The following is a 22,281-nucleotide window of genomic DNA, read 5'->3' as shown; positions in this document are numbered from 1 at the left end:
AAACATTCCCCAAAAGCCTTTCCATCCTGCTCTTCTGTAATCCCAAAGCAACCTGTGCTCTTCAGTTTGTGAGCTCTTCGTTTAAATGCATGAGGTCTTCAACACCAAGTGTTAACCTAGGGTGGGCTGAAGTGGTGTTAATCGTACTCGCATTAGACTAGCATTTTTTCCTAGTCTACACCTCTGACCTGAGTCCGGCTCCCAGTGTGAAGTGTGACAGGGGTGTGTAAGGGTGCCCACGGGTACGGACTTGAGACTAGCTTTAGCCGGCACTTCAGATCCCGGTTCCCAGCCGGGTGCAAGCCTGCCAAGCACGCCTCCAGGATCTGTATAGTTCGTCACGAGCGCGGCCTCGGATTGGATAGGACGGTGCATGCTGGGAGCGGCCAGGTCTTCGAAGAGCTTGCTGGGAGTCGTAGTTCTTGGAGCCGGAAGTGGGGGGTGTCGGAGCTAGAAGCCGCAGCTGAGGTAGCAGTCACTAACGCTGCCGCCGTCCGGTGTAGTGCATCACCCCGAGCCCACCAGCTGTGGGTCCTTCCTCCGTCCTCAGGGGGCTCCGCGAACCCTGAGGGGAGAAGCGGCAGGGACGACGCCTCTCTTCAGCGAGGAGGCGGCCTTGCAGCCCCGGATGCGGCCGGAAGGCGCGGGAATGGAGCTTGGCGGCTCTGAGGAGCTCCTGCCGAAAGAGAGCAGGTGGGCTGGGAGAGGGCCGGGGAATCGCGGGCGATTGAGTGCGCCGAAGCACCGGGAGGCTTGATAGGGCTCGGAGAGGGGAGGTGTCGGGCGCTACAGACCTGAAGGCGACTGCTGCGAGAGACTTGTTCGGAAAGAAATTCTGAAAGGAGGGACGGGCAGGGCGTGGATAGGACGAGGGAATGGGCTTAGGGTGAGAGACGAGGGGTAGGATTTGTTGAGAGCAGGAGGAGCAGAAGAGGGTGTAGCTCAGATCCAAGACTTTTGGAGAGGAGGTGGATACTGACAGTCTGGGAGAAAAGGACTGAGGTGCTGAAGTCAGATTTTATAGGCCAGAGTCTATAGATAGGAGCAGGGCACAAGGCTGGTGCCTGACTGTAATTTGCGGTGACAGCAAGTAGGGCCAATATTAAGAGGGTGATGGAGCAAAGGTTAGGGATTATGAGTGGTCTAAGAAGAAGCGTAGGCAGGGATGACTGTGGAGAAGGAAGGCCTATGGATGAAAGTGAGAGATTGTAATGGCAGTGGGGTGGGGTTTGGGGCTTGCTGATAAGACCAGAAATTGTGTGCGTGCCCTTTGTCAATGCTGGATCCCTGTCAGAAAGTGGCAGGACCTCTGTCATTTCCTTTTCATCTTCAAACCTTTCACTTCTTCCTCACAGTGCAAACCAAGCAAGTTCACATTTATTTATATGGAACTGTTGTCAGAAAGTTCATATCTTCTAGAAATTAGAGGATTTAAGATTTTAAAAACTACTTTTACTAAATGATGAATTGAACTTTGTAGAGGTGCTTCCCGTATTTAGGATTTGCTTCATTAATAATTGTGGTCCTAGGGCCAGCACGTGGCTCACTTCGGAGAGCGTGGTGCTGACAACACCAAGTCAAGGGTTAAGATCTCCTTACCAGTCATCTTTTAAAATAAATAAATAAATAATAAACAAACAAACAAATAAATAAATAAATAAAAAATAAAATCAATCCCCTTACCAGTCATCTTTTTAAATAAATAAATAAATAATAAATAAATGAATAATTGTGGTCCTAACCTCTTTTTTTTTTTTTTTTAAAAGATGACCGGTAAGGGGATCTTAACCCTTGACTTGGTGTTGTCAGCACCACGCTCACCCAGTGAGCGCACCGGCCATCACTATATAGGATCCGAACCCGTGGCCTTGGTGTTGTCAGCACCGCACTCTCCCGAGTGAGCCACGGGGCCGGCCCAGGTCCTAACCTCTTAAGAGACTGGAATGGTGACAAGTTAGAGCAGGAATGTGTCTGAAAGGGAGCCTTGCTTTACATTTAGAAACAGTTTCAGATATAGTGATGGTCTCAGGAGCAGCTGGGGTCCAAAGATTGAAGGCAGGATATTTGTCTCTGAGAAACTATCAACAGGGGGAGGTTAATGAGATGTTCCTGGGTGAAGACTTGGCTGTTTTAAGGGTGACTCCACTTTTATGTGCATAGGTAGCCTGAGGCCTGCTGTACAAAACCTGGACTGACAGGATTTTGGGGTCACTGCCTGAGATCTATGAATGGTGTGTTCTAAGTGGAACCAAACATCTTACTTCCCTTTTCCATGTTTCAGTTTCTGCTTATGTATATTTGGCTATTTATTCTTCCTCCAGATGTCTGTAAAATGCTTCTTGTAAAAAAGTTCCATGTCAATTCTAAACAAGTTTTAGGATTTTTTTGATTTTCACCTACCAGTTCATGTGGAGGAGGTTGGGTCAGAAATTCAAGTTCAAATTTCTTCCCCATCTAGCTGGAGCTGGGTTAGTTATTTTTTTTTTTATTTTTATTTTTTTAAAGATGACCAGTAAGGGGATCTCAACCCTTGGCTTGGTGTTGTCAGCACCACGCTCAGCCAGCGAGCCAACTGGCCATCCCTACATAGGATCCGAACCCATGGCCTTGGTGTTATCAGCACCGCACTCTCCCGAGTGAACCACTGGCCGGCCCAAGTTATTTATTTAAAGTATTTAGCAAACACTTATTTACCACATGCCAGGCATTATTTTAAGAGCCTTACAAATATTAACTTATTTAGTCCTCATAACAACTGTATGAGGTAGGTATTATTATTATCACCATTTCACAGGTGAGGAAACAGATTTGGATGGGGTAAGTAACTTGCTAAGGTCATGCAGTGAATCCCTGGGGGAAATGGGATTCAGACCCAGGCAGTCTGGCTCCAGAGTCTGCTTTTAATACCTACACTATGCTGCTTCTCACTATGTTAATATGGTGACAACGAAATGTATGAGATAGTGAATACAGTTTATAGCATTCTTTGCCCGTCATTCAGGCCAGTAGAACAGCTCCTTTGCAGATATACTTTCCTTTCCATTATTGTTTTTTATGCTTGCTTCTTAACCAAATAACTTTATTCAGAACTTAATATCAGCAATGGGATTATCCCCACAAAGTCATTCATATTGTTGTTATAGGCTCATTCTCTATTGGTAGCTGGTTAACTCAGAATGTGTTATTTAATGAGGCGTCGTGGTACTGATGAGGCATCGTGGTCCTCCTTCTCTTCAGAGAAACAACTGATAAATATATGTCTTGTTTCTGAATACATGCTTTGTGCCTGAGAATTGAAGTGTTGTGGCTGGATCACTGCAAACATAACCTTTCTGTGGCCAATAAAACACCCAATTCAGAAAGTCTTCTTGATGAGATGGCACCTTTTTAAACATGAAGGATAAAACTTTTCAATATATTTTCTGAAAAGAGTTGATATAGTTAAATGTGCATAAGCTTTGAAACTAGACAGACCTGCATTTGAATCCTAGCTCCTGTGCTTAACTTGGCTTGGTCAACCTACTTATCCTGTCTGAGTGGGAAGAATAATGCCTTCCTTCCTGGGAGGTTGTGAGGATTTGATAAAATAATGTGACTAAAACTCCTTACAGAGTGCCTGGTATGTACTAAGTGCAAAAAAATGTCTACTTCCATCCCCTCCTCAGTTTTCTTGAAATAAGGTGGGTGTGTGGTCCACAGGTTACTATTTGCAATGGTATAGCATGTTCTTCCTCCTTCCATGAGTTGAGCACATTGGGGATGGGGATATTGGCCTAGCTTTTAATTTCAACCTGAGTGTGTAGTTATGTCATAGGTTCTCCTGTTGTTTTCCATCTAGTTAGCTATCAGTCTAGCAGAATGCTGTAGTGCTTAGGGATGATACTTAACTTTCCCTAGGTTGTTTGGAGGTTGTCTGGTAAAACTACTGAACAGTTAAAGGAATGGTCCTTCTAGCATTGCTCTGTCACCCTAGACTGTCCCGAGCTATGCAGTATACATTTGAGCTTGGAACTCAGATACATGCACTGCTCTGTTTTCCTGGTGCAGTGATCCAGATGGAGTGAGAATTCAAGCTGTAAGATATTTTTTGTGTCTCTAAACTAGGCTCATTCCGCTGACCAAGAACTCTCTTCTCTATCTCAATTAACAGCGAAATAAATCACTCAGTCAACCAAGCCAGAGCCGCATAGTGAAATTTGATACTTCCCCCTTCTTCATTTTCTGTATCCAAGCAAGTAGTCTCTCACCAGGTTCTATGAATTCTGTTCCTGATTTTTCTCTTGAAGACTTCTTTTTCTCTCCATTTGCAAAGATAATGGTTTCTGTTACTCAAGTATACAGAGTGTAGTATTGCTTCAAGCATGGCCAAATTTAGATGCTCAAAGTCAAGAATTGTCCCTGTTTCTGGGCTCTGCTTCCCGATATATTGGTTTTGTTTTCAGGCAGACTTTGTTTTTTGGTTTTTTTAATTTAATTTTTTTAATCAAATCATAATTTATTATACATATTTTGGGGGTTCAACCTTGATGTATGTTGATCAAATCAATATTATTAGCATATACATTATTGCAAATTGTACTTATTCTTTATGCCCCTTATCAAATCTCTCCCCATCCCCCTCTTCCTCTCTCCTTCCACCTCTGATAATCCTAGATTTCTTTTCTCCTTCTGAAAGAGTAAGTGTTAGTCTGTTGATTTGTTGCCTAGATGATCTGTCCAGTACTAAGAGAGGTGTGTTCAGATCCCCTGTAGTGTGGATGCTTCTTCTTTCACTCTGGAATGGGCTTTATGGAGAGAGACATCCTCTTCTTTGGTCTCTACTGGTGACTCTCCTTGTGTCAATGACTCGAGTGGCTGGCAGGCCATCTGCATGGTGGTTGTGGCATCTAGCCACTTTTGTGGCAGCCGTGGCTATTGTGGTGGATGTGGTGGGCCACCCATGAAGAAGTGGTGTTTTTTGGCATGCTCCTTGCCTGGATGTGGGAGGAGGGAGGCCTCATGCCTCAAGACACTGAGTGGGCCCTGTGGCGGTGGCAGGTGTGCCTGGTTGCAGGAGGAGGGGTAAGTCCCTGGCCTCCAGACCTCAGGACCCTGGGCAGGCCCTGTGGCAGTGTTGGCCTCAAGCAGACATTTTTATATGATAAACCTTAGTAATGCCAAACTTAGCAATCCCAACAAATAACAGGATGCCATCCCACTAGCAATAGCAAAAATTCTGGCGCTGACTCTTTTTGGACCGACTTGAGTTATGTTCCTGTTCTTATTATCAGGAATGGAATATGCTGCCCAGTCAGGCCTAAATTATGAGCCCAACCCTGGATCCTAGGGTAGAATGAGACCTTCTCGGAGCCTCATGGACCAGAGTAAGTGGTAGGGGGTGACTTTTGTGTGGAAATCCGGGTTCTGTTACCAAAATACAAGGACATGAATTTGGGGCAGATATAAACAATATATTCAATGCAGATCCTTATTATCTTTCATTGGGGATTATCTCAGTAACCTCCTAACTAATCTTCCAATCTGAATTTAGTCCCTCAATTCCAGACAGCTTCCACACTGATACTAGCTTAATTTTTCAGAAACAAAGTTACTATCGTATTTTGCTCAGAAATGTTCAATGGTTTTCCCATTGAAAATAGAATATAGTCAAAACTCCTTACCCCAGTATTCAGTCTATACTTCAGTTCCTATGAAGTTTCCTGTTACAAAACCGTGGCATTCACCCACTCTCATATCCTTCTCATTCTTGCTTCCTGCAATATCACCCTCCTTGCCTGGAGAGCTTAGTCATCCTTTAAATGATTTTCTTTTAGAAGCCATCCCTAACTTGTCCTTTTCCATCTCTCTATTATAGCACTACTCACTTCATAGCATAGATATGTGAGTGCTCATTTTCCCCATTACATTCTGAATTCCCTGAGAGACGGGGACTCTTCCTCTTTAAATCATAATTCCAGTGCCTAACATAGTGCCTGACATATAGTTGTTGTTCAATGAATATTTGTTCAAACATTAACAATTTGGCCATGGTGCTTACAGTTGGGCAGTGGCCGGTGGTACTGTTGCCATTGAAAGGATCTCTTTTTTTTCCCTTTCTCACTATTCATTTTCACTTTACGTTTATCTTCTTGTCCTGTTTCTTCCATTTCTTTCGTTTTTCCCTTCGATCATAGTAGGGGGTTACAGTTTATATAGAATTGGTAGCAATGACATGATCTTTGAACAGTCCACATGCTAGTTCAATTATTAGTACAAAAAAGCACAGAAACATGCTCTTGAAGCCTTTAGGAAAACCACTTTTACCAGAACCCAGGAGGGGGGAGGGTGTTTCAGCTGACTGCAGGGACCCTAACCATAAAGCTCTTTTCAATATTCTCTCTTCGCACAGCTTTCTGCTTTGTATAGATTTATCACTTCTTCCACTAAATGGAATTTTTTTTCCTTTTTCTTCCGTCTTTTTAAAAAAAAAAAAAATTTCCTCCACAAGTTTCACCAATCTACATGATTATAGACCTGCTCTGTCCAACATGATTGCTGCTAGCCATGTGTGGTAATTAAAGATTAAATTAATTAAAATTAAAGTTAAATAAAATTTAAAATTTAAGTTTCTTAGTCACACCACTCAGATTTCAAGTGCTTAATAACCACAATGGCTAATGGCTGCCATATTGTACAGTGCATTTCCAGCAGTTCAGTTGGACACTGCTGTTATAGACTTTAATGTTGATTTTTTCTGGAAACAACTATAGCAGCCTGCTTACATGTTTTTAGTTCTTCTGGCTCAAACTCACTTGCAGTTTAATCCACATTTGATTAGGAGGAGGAAATATTATTAAAGGAAATTATAAATTGTAGTAACTAAACAGGGACTTGACAAACTATCTCTGAATGTTTGTGGGGCCATAGCCTCTGCCAACAAAACTCACAGGAACCCTGCTGGATTATAGGAGTGAAGAGGTGATTAATTCTTGACTAGATGATACTCAGCAGAATCCCCTCATTTCTAAAGGTTTATAAAACAGTCTCTCAATGAGATCTCTCATTTGGATGCTTTTGAGAAGAAAGCAATAAGAGCTATTCGTCCACCCTCCTTTAAGACCATGATTTCTTTTTGCCTGCTCAAGAGGCTTTTAAGAGAGAGTTTTACATTTTCCAAAGGTTTTTTTTTTTCTTTTCTATTTGTTTGTTCTATTTTTGTTGTTTACTCACTGTCTTATTGCTTTCTGGTCAGAGAATATGGTCTGTACTAATTCTACTTTGGACGATTTATTGACTTTTTTTGTGCTTTAGTACAAGGCCAGTTTCTGTGAATGTTCTATGGGTACTTTAAAACGGTGTTCTTCAGGATGTAGCTTTCCAGATGTAATAGAACAACTTATTAATTGTATATTATTCAGCTCTTCTAATCACTTTTTTACTTTTGGCTTTCACAATTGGAATGTTAAATTCCCATCACCATTGTTTTTTCCTTTCCATTTTCACTTTCCTGTTTATTTTGTATTTTCTGCAGCTTTTGATACCCACATGTGTATATATATATTTTTTTTTTTAATTTTTTTTTATTTTTTAAAAGATGACCGGTAAGGGGATCTTAACCCTTGACTTGGTGTTGTCAGCACCACGCTCAGCCAGTGAGCGAACCGGCTATCCCTATATGAGATCCGAACCCGGGGCCTTGGTGTTATCAGCACCACACTCTCCCGAGTGAGCCACGGGCCGGCCCTATTTTTTTTTGTTTTATATATTTGAAGCCATGTTATTAGAAACTTAAAAATTAATGAAAGCTATATCTTCATTATTCCCTCTTTGTCTTTTTACGTAATTCTTGCCTTGAATACAACCTGGGTATTAATATCATAGTTTCCTACTATCTTTTTGTTTGGCTGTATTTTAAATATTATTAGGAAGAATGGTCTATTGACAGCATATCCTATGGGGGTTCTAGTTATAGTGTGTCAGATTATTTAGAACCTCTTGAGAGGAGAGCTGAACCTGAATCCCTGAGTGGGGTGAGAAAAGAAGAGTCACTCCAAGTGGAGAGGTCTGCATGAATAAAGTCAATGAAGTAGGAGTGAGGTTGGCGTGCTTGAAATAGATTGTGATAGAGAGGGTGACTATGTTCAGATTGAGTAGTATTGAGCAATAAAGTTGGTATTTAGATTGGGGCCAAACGATGGGGAATTTTTTTTTTTTAAAGATGACTGGTAGGGCCGGCCCGTGGCTCACTCGGGAGAGTGCGGTGCTGATAACACCAAGGCCACGGGTTCGGATCCCATATAGGGATGGTTAGGTTCTCCCAGGTGCCCCATAGCTGAGGAACTATATGATAGAGTCAAGTATGTTTTTTCTGTGTGTATATTGTTTATTAAAAACGCAGCATAAGTATTTAACTGTGTAGTTAAATATTTTATATATGTGTGTGTGTATAGTCTACAAGTTAAATACTGTGTAATTAAAAACAAAATATGTAGCCAGAGAAGAAGAAAAATTAATCACAAATTACAAATTAAATGTGATGGTCTCTTGCTACCTTAGTGTTACTAATAATTATTTCACTTGATTAGGTTTTTCTCTACCTTAAGAAGGAACCCATTACTTCTTTCCAGGAAGTGCTTTCTGACATTAAAAGCCCCAGGGGTTTGCCCAACCAGAGTCTGTCAGTGTAAGAAATCCTTGGTACTTGGATATTTAAAAAAAAATTCTTTATGGTGCTTTCCAGCTTCTTGTTTGCTAACTTCGTTCAGATTATCAATCCTTTATTAATTACTAATCTCAGGGAAGGCCTAAACAGTTCTTCTTTTCTCTAAATTCCCCTTATATCATCAAAGATGATATTAACATATTCACTATTAACTATCATTTCTTTCAGTATTTTTAAGTTAAGATCATAAATATAATTTTACACTCTGCTTTTCATACTTTAACATGCTATCCATTAGCTTTGGAAACTCTTTTTGATAAAAAAAATTTTAATTCTTTCATGATATCCCATCATATGGCTGTCACACTTCTCTCCCCCTACTTCAGGGATCAAATCGTTACCTAACTTGGGACAACCTGATCTTCAGCTATGATATCAGGTAATGATACCATAACCCTTTTCGGATAAACAGCACACTGTGGAAGGGATATGCCAATAAGCTGAAGCTGTTTCCTTTTACCATTACAAAGGCCTCTTGGGGATTGAAAATATCCCAAAATATATTTCTTACGTTGAATCTCACTTTGCAATTGCACAGTACTTTTGCTTATTTACTATTTGTGGTATATTTCACTTATTTTTAGTGATTAATTGTATTTTACTTATATATTAGTTATATGGTATAATACTTTTTCTTTTAATTTTTATTTTTTTAATGATTTGCTAACTGGGCAGATGCCAAAACCAGAACAGGTTCAGAGTGACTCCTTTGTAATACTTTAAAAAAAAATAACATTTGTTTGTAACTTTTTTGTTTTAATCTTGCGTGTCGCTTATTATAATTTGGCAAGCTTAAAACTGCGTTAGCATTTACGAAGACTGTTTTTCATCAGACATACTGTTTGAGTCACTTAAGCAATTCCTTATTTCTCTTTAAAGGAGGAACATGGTCACAATCCTCCCAGAAGAAATAGTTGGGATTTTATTCTGAGACTGGCTTTACTGTGAGTTGATGAAAATGATTCAGGTGGAGATGGATTATGCTGTCCTTTGCCACTCAGGCCTGTTTCCTCCTTGGCATAAGAGTGCAATGCTTAGAAAGACATGCTTTTAATACATAATGAATAAAGGAGAGCATTCTATGTACCTGTAGAAGTGGCTCCACCAAGAACTGCTTTGAACCTAATGTACTTCAAAGGCGTTGATGCTTCCCAGATAAAGGTTACATGTGAATGAGTGATACCATCCAAATAATTATTACCAAACAGATTTTACCTAGGAAAAACTGACCTTACCTGCTGAAAACAGGTTAAATAATAGGGAAAGGATATTTGATTTCTCCATGGTGATCTGTTTACTTGCATCTAAGAATCAGACACAACTGAATTAATCCAACCACTGTGTATGGGTTTCAATTGAATTTAGTATTTCAACTCTGAAAGTGATAATTGTATCATCAGGGTAAAGGATCCTAAAAAGGTAAAGACACTAACTAAACATACTAGCTGTGTAAATCAAAATTTTAAGAGTTTACTTTTCTTCTACATGAACATATACCAAATATAGATTGGTTTATCTTAGAATAAGAGCCACATTCTTTTGTAGCTTTGGCATCTCAGGGACACTTTATCTTGGGGAAGAGAAGTTCTTTAGCTTTGTCCAGAGAAAATTATTAGATCTGAATGCTCAAAGTTTCTAGGATTTCAGTGTTCTTTGTATAATTTTGGAATCAAAGCCCTAGGGTGATAGGGTACTTGATGTCTGCTTTTTGGATTTATCATGATATCCTTTGACAGTTAACATTGTAAAATCAATACAGAATGCATGAATATAGAATGAATCAGAACACAGATGTGCAGAATTACCTGATGAGCCAGATAGGCTCTTGGGCCTGTAAGACTTGATTACAACATGTTGGAATATGAAAACTGTGTTAGTCAAAGCAGACCAGAGGTTAGTTAGCCCTGAGAAAACATAGGAGCTGCAGAGTGACTGAGCAAAAGTTGCCATCAGTTGGCCTCTCTGTTGGTAATTTCTCAGAGTATAACAATAAACGGCATTTTAGTGATCTTGAGATATTTATCAGGACTGGTATAGAAATAGAACAAAGGAAGTCTGGTGACTCAAATGTTTAATGGCATAAAGTTAAGAAAATGTCTCCCAATTTGAATAAATTCTTGGTCACAAGCCCTTCAGAGCAAAAGACCAGAGTGAGACCCATCTGGCCTTCTCTTTTTATTTGGCACTCTCATACCTATACCTAGGTTCATTCATTTAATTTTATGTGTGGATTTTATTTGCCTTTACTTTACTCATCCATTTTCCTAAAATAGCTCAGAAAATGTACAAAATGTACAAAAGAGGTTAATTTTGAGTACTGATAGAAAGGATTCTAATTCAGGACCCTCCCATCCCATAAGTATTTAAATGATATAAAATAGTCATGGTTAAAGTTTCCTGAAGAAATCATTGCCATTCCCATGACTGTCCCTGAAAAGAGGAAAGAATAGTATTCTAATAAGAAATGAAAGGGCAAGGTAGAGTACACAGGATAACAGTTGGGGGTCCAAGAGAAGGAATTTGACACTTGATCTCCTCATGTTTTCCTTATCCAGTTTGATTCAGCATATCTAGTTCTTTCCATTCAATTGCAGTTGGTTTTGAGTTTTTATTGGGTTGGAAACTGTATTGGAACATTCTGGGGATTTAAGAGGAAACTTAAAGATCATCTAGGACAGCAGTTTTCAGAATTTTCTACTAAAATACTTCAAATGGTCTAGGAGAATAAGCCAGTAGTTGACTGGTTTAGGGGCATGTCCCGAAGTGGCTCAGTACAAACTTAAAACATTTTGGTCTCAACTTTAGCTTAAGTATCATGGACAATTTGTAGTTTTATCAATAATATTTCTGTAGGATCATGTGTGGAAAGCATTTTCTGTCCTTCATTGTGCTGTGCTTAGCGCTTGGAAATCTACTGAATAAAAAGTAGTTTTTTGGTTTTTTTTGTTTGGCAAAAGATGTCTGATTCTGAGCTGATGCCCTCATCTTTTTATATATTGCCCATGTACTGTCATTGTTTAGAAATGGATCTTAATGTGTCATACTCTTATAAACACAGGGTTATAGGCTACTTACGTGAGGATTGAATGAGATAGTAGATGAAAATTGCTTTACAAAGTATGTGTCAGGTAGATGTGAGCTTTTTTGTTTGTTTTTTGATTTTAATCTTAGTGTTCTTTACAACTTTAATCCTCTCAGAGTTGAGTCTTATGTCCAAGTGAAAAATTAATAGGGGTGAGAATGTTAGGATGTGGGGCAAGAGGCTTCTTGGCTTAGACTTTGTTTGACATGATCAGTATCAGGTATAACAAAGTTAACTAACCATTGGTATAATTGATGTCCTTGCAGGAGAGAGCACTGGCAGTTACTAGGTAATTTGAAGACTACTGTGGAGGGTTTGGTGTCGGTCAACAGCCCCAACGTCTGGTCCAAGTATGGTGGCCTGGAGAGGCTCTGCAGGGACATGCAGAGCATCCTCTATCATGGGCTTATCCATGACCAGGTATGCAGAATTCTTCTTGGCTGAATCACTGGTTGAAACAGTTGCATTAAATTAGTTGGCAGGGAGAAGATGAAGGCCACTAGTCTGTGAGCTCTTGCGGGTAGGACTATGACTTAATACATTTTTTTTTTTTTGTATCTAGAACATTTGACTTAGTGCCTGTTGCATGATAGATGTCAATGGAATAAATAAATTGCTGGGTAGGACAGCAAATCAGCAACAAAAGAGTAGTTAATTAGTTTCTTATTGTTGCTGTAATAATGGACTACAAACTTGATAGCTTAAAACAAAAATTTTTTTCTTACAGTCCTTCTGGTCAGAAGTCCAAAGTGAGTCTCACTAGGCTAATACCAAGGTATCTGTAGAGCTACATTCCCTCTGGAGGCTCTAGAGAAGAATTCATTTCTTTGCCTTTTCCAACTTTTAGGGCTGCATTTCTTATATTCTTTTGGCTCTTGGCCCCTTACTCCATCTTCAAAGCCAGCAGCATAGCATCTTCAAATTTCTCTCTCTGCTTTCACATCATCTTTTCTCCCTCCGACCTCTCCTGCCTCCCTCCTTGAAGGACCCCTGTAATTTACATTGGCTCACCAGGATACTCTCCCCATCATAAGATCCAAAGCTTTTTTTTTCTGAATCCTAGTTTTGGTTTAAAACCATGTTGTTTTTTCAGAAGTAGGTAGAATAAAGCAAGAAAAAAAGCCAAGGCAAAAATGTATTTAATCAGTCTCTGACTTCCATCCAGGAAATGTTTCTACAGGATGAGAAGGTGAAACTTCATGTGCTCAGTTACATTAAATGTACTTTTGTTTGGGAAATCCTTTTGCCAAGAAGCCAGTATGATCTAGTGATAATTAATTGCTTAGGTATGATCAAACTGGTGTAATTAGTATTAATTAGTTTTTTTCCTGATGCAAAATCATCAATTCTTCCTCTGATTCCTTCTGAGTTAGAATTTCATCTTGTTCCCTAAATTCAGACTTTTGTTATTACTATCTTGACATCAAATTAGTAACAGGAAGACAGATTTCTGTACTTTTCTTGCAAGGGTAGTGAGAATTCATCCTCAAAATATAAGCAAAAACTCTAGCAGATGTAGAAGTGACTAGTGAAAACAAGAGGTGAAATGAAATGAGGAGGATTAACCATAAGTACTTAATAGGTAGTGGTTCAGAGTAGAACCAGACTGCCTAGGTTCAAATTTCAGCTCTTTCATTTACTAGCTGTATAACCTTTGACAAGATACTTAACCTGTTTGTGCTTTAGTTTCCTCTCCAATAAAATGAGGTAGTATCTATCCACCTCTAGGGTTGTTGTGAGGATCAAATGAGTATTAATATGTAAAGCACTTAGAGCATAGCAAGAGCTATCGAAGTATGTGCTATGATGTTGAGGAGCGGGAGGATAAGGACAGTGATGATGAGTCATTGGAGTTTTCTTCTTAGGAACATTCTGGGACACATCTGAGAAATACTTACAAAGTATTGTCATTTTTAGAATGTCCTTTGAACATTACTTTATAGATGTTTTGTAGATGCTGGTTGATGCTATGAATGGTAGTTTTAATTGTAGCTTAGATTTTTTTTTTCTTTTTTCTTTTTTTTTGTAGCTTAGATTTTTAAAATTTAAATTTATTGATGTTTAGTTTCTTTTCCTTTATATCCTCAAACACTCTAATAAGCTTTGAGTTTTGAAAATGAGTGGACTCCAATAATGCTTAATGATTTTTGCCAATTACTCCATTTGCAGTGATTTAAATAAAATTTGGTTCTGAATAAAATTGTCATGTGAGTCCCTGGGATTTGGTATCCTCCTACTTTTTGAAAATCAAACCTCACAAATACATGCATAATCACGTGCTCTTGAACACTTATGTCCTGTCATGTCAGGGCCTAGTATTCTTTCTGGGCACTCCTTTCCCCAGAGTCAAGCTTGTCCTTCTCTTTTATCAGAATTTGTTCTCAGCTAGCAATCACATCGGAAAAGATCTAATAAACTAGTTGGTGTTCATGTATTCATACTTGATAAGATTTAATGTGTTGCCCTCTCTAGAAGTTCATGGAAAGATTTGTATGATCTTTTAATTCCATTTTTCCACAAACTTTTTTTTTTAACTGAGATCCACAGACTTTTTGAGGTACCCTCATATGTATACATTACTTCTGAACAGTGTCCTTTTTTTTTTTTTCCTTTTTGTCTTTTTTACTGACCGGTAAGGGGATCGCAACCCTCAGTGTCGCGCCTGCACCGCGCTCAGCCAGTGAGCGGGAACTGGTCTCCACATGGGATCCAAACCCTCGGCAGGAGCGCCGCTGCACTCCCAAGCGGCGCACTCTCCAGTGCGCCACCAGGCCGGCCCTGAACAGTGTCCTTAAACAAATGTTCCTATTGCATATTTTCAGAATTCAGTGGAAAAGTTGGCTTAGATTAGATTTTTTTCTATTCAGAGTAAGTTCTGAAGGGGAAGTCCTCTTTCTTAAAGAATTTTGAAGATTTAAAAAATTTCTCCATTAATGGGCCGGCCCAGTGGCACACTGCTACAGTGCACCGCTTGGGAGTGCGGCAGCGCTCCCGCCGAGGGTTCGGATCCCACATACAGACCGGCTGCTCACTGGCTGAGCGAGGTGCGGGAGCAACACCGAGGGTTGCGATCCCGATCCCGTTGCCGGTCCCGGTCCGGTACGGGCGCGACGCTGAGGGTTGCGATCCGTTGCCAGTCACGAAAAAAAGACAAAAAGGAAAAAAAAAAAAATTTCTCCATTAAAGAGGGGAATTCTTCTTAATGATCATTGTTTTAAAAACCTGTTCTAGGAATTTGGAAGCATCATTGGGTAATAGACTGACAAAAGTCTTTGGAATCAAACAGAACCTAGATCAAAATCCATACTTGTTGCTTAAGTCCTTGGGAAATAAAATGACGTAGTAGTTAAAATTACAGACCTTTGAGTCATACTGTTCACATTTTAATCTCAGCTTCACCATTAACTATGTGGTATTGGATAAGTTACATAACTCTTTATGCTTCTGTTTCATCATTTGTAAAATGTAGAGATAACACTGGTAACCACCTCATAGGATTGTTGTGAGAATTAGATGAGATAACACACGAAAAGCATTAGAAAACATAGTTGTTGTTCAATCATAGGTATTAGATAATATTACTTAACTTTTTTGAGCCTTGCCCTTCTCATCTGTAAAAATGAGGATAATGGTATTTACTTAATAAAATAAATTTTTATGGAAAAGTTAAATGAAATAGCACATAAATTTGCCTAGCACATTTGGTGGCACATAAGAAGTAATTAATAAATGTTCCTTTTAATTTTTTTAACTTCCAATTACATGTAGTCCTAAAATAATTAGGAACACTGGAACTTGTAAAACAAATAAGTTGACCCACTGAAATCTGATTTCTGTCCTTACCACTGGTTGCTCTTGCACTGCAATTTAGTAAAACGACATCCAGGTTACCAAATCCAGTAAACATTTCTCCTTTGAACACCATTTTATGTTCAACACTCGTGGCAATTATTATACTTTGACTTGTATGACATTATCTTCTAATTTCACAGAGGCATTGTCCTACCTCTTTGACTACTCTTCAGTTTCTTTCTCTGGAATTTCTTTTCTCTTCAAATTTTTTTTTTAATGGGGTTCTGCCATAAGTCCTATCTCTTCTTACTCTGTACATTTTCATGAAGCAATCTTATCCACTTAAATTGTTTTAACTATCACCCATACACTGATGACCCCCAACTCAGACATTGTCTGCTGAGTTCTAGATCCAGAAGACTAGCTGTTTTCTATATGTTATCATCTGGCTATCCATCCTACAGGCCAAGTACAGTATGACCAAAACTAAACTTATTTTCTCTCATAAGATTGCCCTTCCTGTTGATATTTTTTATACTAATTTGTGGCATTGATCTGCTTGCTCAGTCTCCAAGCCAGAAACCTGGGAATCACACCAACATGTTTTACAAAAACTCAACACAAGTTTCCCAGGCTGATGACCAAAATATCTGCCAGATTAGTGGTGGTACCATTTAGTGGTTAAAGTATTTGTGTCTTGACAGCAAATACGTTCTTTTCTTTGCCCTGTTACTAATTTTACATTGTCTTGTAATCATTTAACCATATTACAAGACAGTTTCACCATCTGTGGCAGAAAGAGAAAATGTGTCATGATGAAATTTTAAAGTCAATGAAATTTTCAAATGAAAAACGCTTGATAAATGCAAAACACTATTAACATATATTATTATAGTTAATAAAAGTGATAATATCTGTAAAAGCACCTGATCATTAGAATGAAAAATATCAAAGTATTGGTCACCTGCAAAACAGCAGTAGTGTTAGTAAGCAGAAGCAGAGCAAAAACCAGGCAAATCTGTCATACATACACACACACACTGAATAATTACAGACTATAGTGGGAAGGATAAAAACCAAAAGCTCCATACCAATTTCACTGCTGCTCTGTTCGGCCTTTTAGAGATCTAAGAATTAAAGTCTGTATCAAGAACTTGTTTTTCTCTTTCATTTCCTCTCTAAAGATTAAGGCTTTCAAATGTTTCAGGCTGCTGTGTCATCAGAAAGCTATTCTGGGTGTTGTGCCCTTGAAGTGGGGGCAGGGAAATGCTGTGCTGATCATATCTCTTCTGTGCTTTTGTAAGGATGTGTTATGGAATGTGAGTTGCATTCTTTTTTTTAAATTACTCAGAACCTCAGGAAAGCTATAACATCATGACTTTTGTCTTAGAGGGATATCATTTTCCTTGACAGCCTGCATCTGGGCTACCTTTTAGTCCTTCCATAATAAAGCAGTGTATATTTGACAACCTCTTTGCTGCTGCTTAGAAATGTGTAGATATTCAGTCCCTGAGATTGCTCAACCGAATAGGAGGAGTTGAAGGATTCCCCCTCTCTCCACCACCAAGAGAAAACCTGTTCTTGGCAACACAGATATAACAGTAATATCGAAAAAGACTTCTGTGTGTTTTTTCTGTAATATGTATTTTTATTTTGTTGAAAATTTGTAATATATTTTGATTTGTTGAAAATTTGGAAAATACCTAAAATTTACTTTAGAAAAAAGGAAATTTCACCCATGATCTCAACACCAAGTAATAGCAACCACTCTTTAATATTTTGGTAGATTTTCTTATACTTTTTTCTATGTATGTGCTTTTAAAAATACTGAAATTGTAGTATATATAGCACTCTGTAACTTGCTTTAAGAATATTTAATTTTTTTGAATAGACAATACATTTACATGGTTAAAAAAAATCAAAAAGTAAAAAGCCATATAATGTAGAGACTTGTTCCCCTCTGATCCCATAGGTAACTACTGTTTACTAGTTCCTTCCAAAGACTTTTTATGCTTATAAAAGCAAATATGAATGATTTCCTTTGCTACACCTCCTGGTTTTTTATATAAATAATAGCATACTGTAATCACTATTCTACACCTTACCTTTTTTACTTAATATATCTTGTAATTCATCCCAAATTATTACCTAAAGAGCTTCTTCATTCTTTTTTATAGCTGTCATTTTATAATATTACACTATGTATATGTACCATAATTTATCTAGCCAGTACCCTGATAAGGATATTTAGATTGCTTCTAATCATTTGCTATTAATATTAATGCAATGCTTGTATATGATCATTTTGCCCTTAATCATAGGGTAAATTTCTAGAATTCTTAGGTTAAATAGTATATACATTTGAATTTTGATAGCTGTTGCTAAATTGCTTCCCAGGAAGTTATACATATTAACACCCTCACCAGAAATGGATAAAAGTATCTGATTCCCATACCCTTGTCAATACAGGATGTTATTCTTTTTGAACTTCGCCAATATGGTAAGTGAAGGCCTGGCCAGTTAGTTCTGGTGGTTAGAGTGCTGCCTTGTAACACCTAGCTCAAGGGTTCAGATCCTGATACTGGCCAGTCACCAAACCAAATGATAGGTGAAAAGCTACCTTTCCCTTAGCATGGAAAGTTGTTTTTAAGAGTCATTAAATTTTTTTCTCTGAACTCTTTCCTGTTTTATTCCCATTTTCCTTAGGTTGTTAGTCTTTTCCTACTGATTTGTAAAGGCTCTTTATTTATTAAGGGAATTAGTTCTTCGTCTGTAGTGTGAGTTGCAAATATTGTTTCGAGTTTGTCTTTTGACGTTTCTTATGGTGGCTTTTACTGTGCCAAAATACCTGATTTTTTGTAAGTCAAATCAATCATTTCTCTTAAGACTTTTGGGCTTTGTGTTATGCTTAGAAAGGACTTCCCTACTTTGTGATTATTAAAAATGGTTTCCCATTTTTTTCTATTACTTTTATGACTTAATTTTTTACATTCAAATCATTCCATCTATAATTTATTTGGAACATATTTAATTTCCTATGCATTTGGATCTATTTTCTGGATTTCTATTATGGTGCATTGTTCCTTATTTATGTGCCATCACCACTTAGTTTTAATTATTGTAGCTTTTCATTATGGTAGGGGGAGTAAGTAGTCCCTCACTCTTATAGCATCTATTGTTGTTGTTGTTGTTGTTGTTGACTTTTTTCCCCCAATGTGCAAACATTTGTCATTTTACCACATTATTTTTTGATAAAGACAGGAAAAGACTTCTTACACAACATGATTTGGATCATTAACTGATTAAGTGAGGGGAATCAAACAGTGGTAACATACGTAACTCAAACATTTTATTTTAATTTAAAACATATAAATTTAGGGCCGGCCCGTGGCTCACTCGGTAGAGTGCGGTGCTGATAACACCAAGGCCACAGGTTTGGATCCTATATAGGGATGGCCGGTTTGCTCACTGGCTGAGCGTGGTGCTGACAACACCAGGCCAAGGGTTGAGATCCCCTTACCGGTGTGGTGCTGACAACACCAGGCCAAGGGTTGAGATCCCCTTACCGGTGTGGTGCTGACAACACCAGGCCAAGGGTTGAGATCCCCTTACCGGTGTGGTGCTGACAACACCAGGCCAAGGGTTGAGATCCCCTTACCGGTCATCCTTTTAAAAAAAAAAAAAAAAAAAAAAAAAAACATATAAATTTATGTCTGTTCAACAATCTTAGGATATTGGGCCAAAACCTTTTCTGTGAGTATGGATCTACTGATGGAGTTCCACATCATCTTTTTCGTATAAACTGCACCAATAATATATCATATGGAATTTCCACTTTCTATTTCTTTGTATTGGACCAGCAATTTAAAGGTTCTATAATATGAATATAAAATCTTCTACATTTTGGGCCGGCCCGGTGGCGCACTGGATAGTGCGCCGCTTGGGAAGCGCGGCAGCGCTCCTGCCCTAGGGTTCGGATCCCACATACAGACCGGTTCCCGCTCACTGGCTGAGCGAGGTGTGGGAGCAGAGCCGAGGGTTGCGATCCCGTTGCCGGTCCCCGGTCCGGTACGGGGGCAACACTGAGGGTTGCGATCCGTTGCCGGACACGGAAAAAGACAAAAGACAAAAAAAAAAAAAAAATCTTCTACATTTTTAGTCTTTTTTCCTAACTTCTGAAAGTTGTCTTGCCTCTACCTCGTTTGATATCAAGTCCTAACTTTTATCAAGTGGCTTACTTTATTGAAAAGAATTTTCAGAGCATAATACTTAATGTTCATAAATATACAGTCATTTAATCACTGTGCATCATCATTACTTTAAAAGTGAAATTATAGGGCCGGCCCGTGGCTCACTCGGTAGAGTGCGGTGCTAATAACACCAAGGCCATGGGTTCGGATCCTATATAGGGATGGCCGGTTTGCTCACTGGCTGAGCGTGGTGCTGACAACACCAAGCCAAGGGTTGAGATCCCCTTACCAGTCATCTTTAAAAAAAAAAAAAAAAAAGTGAAATTATAGCAAGTACAACTAACAGAAATAGGTTTGGGAACAGAAGTAACTGATTCATGGTAAACTACAACTCATTGGTGGGAGTAAAAGTGCGTTGTTATTCTACAGAGTAGTCTATACCCAACTTGAATGCTTCTTTTCCAGGATCAGGAGAACTGGGAAGCTATCTACTCTTTCAGCAAATATACAGTATCATTTTAAATATGTATATAATATTACATGCATGAATGTATTTAATTTATTTAATCAGTACCCTACTGATTAAAGTTGTTTACTTGTTTTTTCATTTTTTTGCTATTATAAAAAGTGCTGAACATTCATGTTGTTTTTTTACATTATGTAGAAAAATTTAAATTTTGTGCCTCTATCTTTTCCGTTTTTTTTTTTTTTTTTTTTTGTAGATGACCGGTAAGGGGATCTTAACCCTTGACTTGGTGTTGTCAACACCACGCTCAGCCAGTGAGTGAACCGGCCATCCCTATATGGGATCCGAACCCGGGGCCTTGGTGTTATCAGCACCGCACTCTCCCGAGTGAGCCACAGGCCGGCCCTATCTTTTCCATTTTGATCTGCATGTTTGCTTTCATATGTTGCAAGTTTTTTTCTATTCAGAAATCCAGTACCTTTACTTTTCTTTTTCCCTTGGTGCATTTGCAATTTCTTCTTTCATATTTAACGCTTCAATTCATCTGGAATTTATTTTGGTATATGGTTTGAGGAGAATACCTAAATTGAGCTACTTTGAATCTACCTGCCAATTGTCTCAACACTGTTTGAGAATACTGTTGAATAATCCATTTTTTCTTTCTTCTTTTTTTTTTTCAAACAAAACAGTGGTTTATTAAAGGGCTTAAAATAGCCTAAAATTTGTCTGAAGAAAGGAAAACAATTTTAGGTGCTATTCACTTAAAAGTGACATAACCAGGAGACATGCTGGAGTTGATGTCTCACTGCTGCCCACCCCTGGCCACTCAATATCCACTAAACTAGAGACCAGAGACCAGAAACTCTCTCACATTGCTGCCAAAATACTAAAGGTTTTCATGACGCTAATTGTCAAAAGAGCCTATACATTTGACACTGCCATTTCTCACTGCCACTTTCCCAGTCTAGGTGAGGTTCATTGATTTTTGAGGTGCTTTTTGGGTCATATATTAAGTTCTGATATATCTTAAGGTCTCTTTCTAGGCTGTTTTGTTCCATCAGTTGATCTGTCTCTCGATATTTGGTGCTATTCTGTTTTTTAAAATTACTTTGAGTTTGAACTGCCCAGTAGTCTCAGAAAGGATTCTCAAAAAACAGCATTTAGGTTTTCATAATATAAATATTTTGCTATCATGTTTAGACCTCTTCCAGTGTGAAACCATTTTATTTAGGGCTGACCATTTCTTTGACTACATACAGCCCTTTCCTGACTTGGGTAGCATGAGAAAAGCAGGTGTTTTTTAACTTGATTTTGCTTGCAGTAGGAACTGAAGACATCCATCTCTGGCTTTTAACAAATAACTCTAAACCAGTTTTAAGAATTGCCTTTTAGTAACTGAATGGTAGAGCGAAAGGGGTAGAAAACAAATTATTTTCACTGTATACCTTCTATATAATATGCATGTAATACCTGTTCAAAAGAATGATTAAGATTATTTTTAATGATTATTCTTTGAAAGAGTATATATGTATTCCTTTGATTGCTGCAGAGAACCTTTGTTGAGGCAAGAGAAGATTATATTCTTTTCTTCCCCCTTTGAATGTCAACACCAGAACTAGATTTGGTTCAAAATGGTAGTGATTTGCTCACTGTGTGTTCCCTCAGCAGATGTGTTGCCACCAGACTGATTACTGGCAATTTGTGAAAGACATCCGGTGGCTCAGTCCTCACTCAGCCCGTCATGTGGAGAAGGTAAGAGTGAAAGAACTGGTATGCTAAGGTGTAGCTGCAAGTCTTCATTGTTTGATATTCTGTCAGAAAGTATCTCCTAGGCTAGAAGGATGGAGTGTGTCAAGTTTCCTATTAACCGAAGAACGGAGATTACCTGTATAGGACTGACTTGGAGGGGAGAGTTGTTTGCTTGAAAAAATAAACCTTGTACACCGATTGATTGAGGCCACTTTCTTTCCTCCGTGGAAGGGGTGAAAATGTTTTGTTATCATCAGAAGATCTTTATATAATGAGACCAGGTTGATGCTTTCCAAAATCC

At 38.6% G+C, this 22,281-nt stretch overlaps 1 protein-coding gene across 4 annotated transcripts in view; it reads left to right on the top strand.

The window, feature by feature from the left end:
- Nucleotides 1-523: 523 nt before the first annotated feature.
- KIAA0226 (KIAA0226 ortholog) overlaps nt 524-22,281 on the top strand; it is a 51,784-nt gene continuing 30,026 nt past the window's right edge. For 2 of the 4 annotated variants that reach the window (XM_008570695.1, XM_008570694.1), the window contains exons 1-3: nt 524-693; nt 12,050-12,203; nt 21,900-21,983. In XM_008570695.1, coding sequence (XP_008568917.1) covers nt 629-693; nt 12,050-12,203; nt 21,900-21,983 — 303 coding nt within the window. In that variant the 5' untranslated portion in view covers nt 524-628. Of the gene's footprint in view, nt 694-12,049; nt 12,204-21,896; nt 21,984-22,281 lie in introns of all 4 variants that reach the window. The other 2 variants (XM_008570693.1, XM_008570696.1) reach the window with 2 other exon arrangements.

The sequence above is a fragment of the Galeopterus variegatus genome, unplaced genomic scaffold (assembly GCF_000696425.1).
Source record: "Galeopterus variegatus unplaced genomic scaffold, G_variegatus-3.0.2 Scaffold624, whole genome shotgun sequence".
NCBI lineage: Eukaryota > Metazoa > Chordata > Mammalia > Dermoptera > Cynocephalidae > Galeopterus > Galeopterus variegatus.
This window is presented reverse-complemented; position numbering and strand designations above follow the sequence as displayed.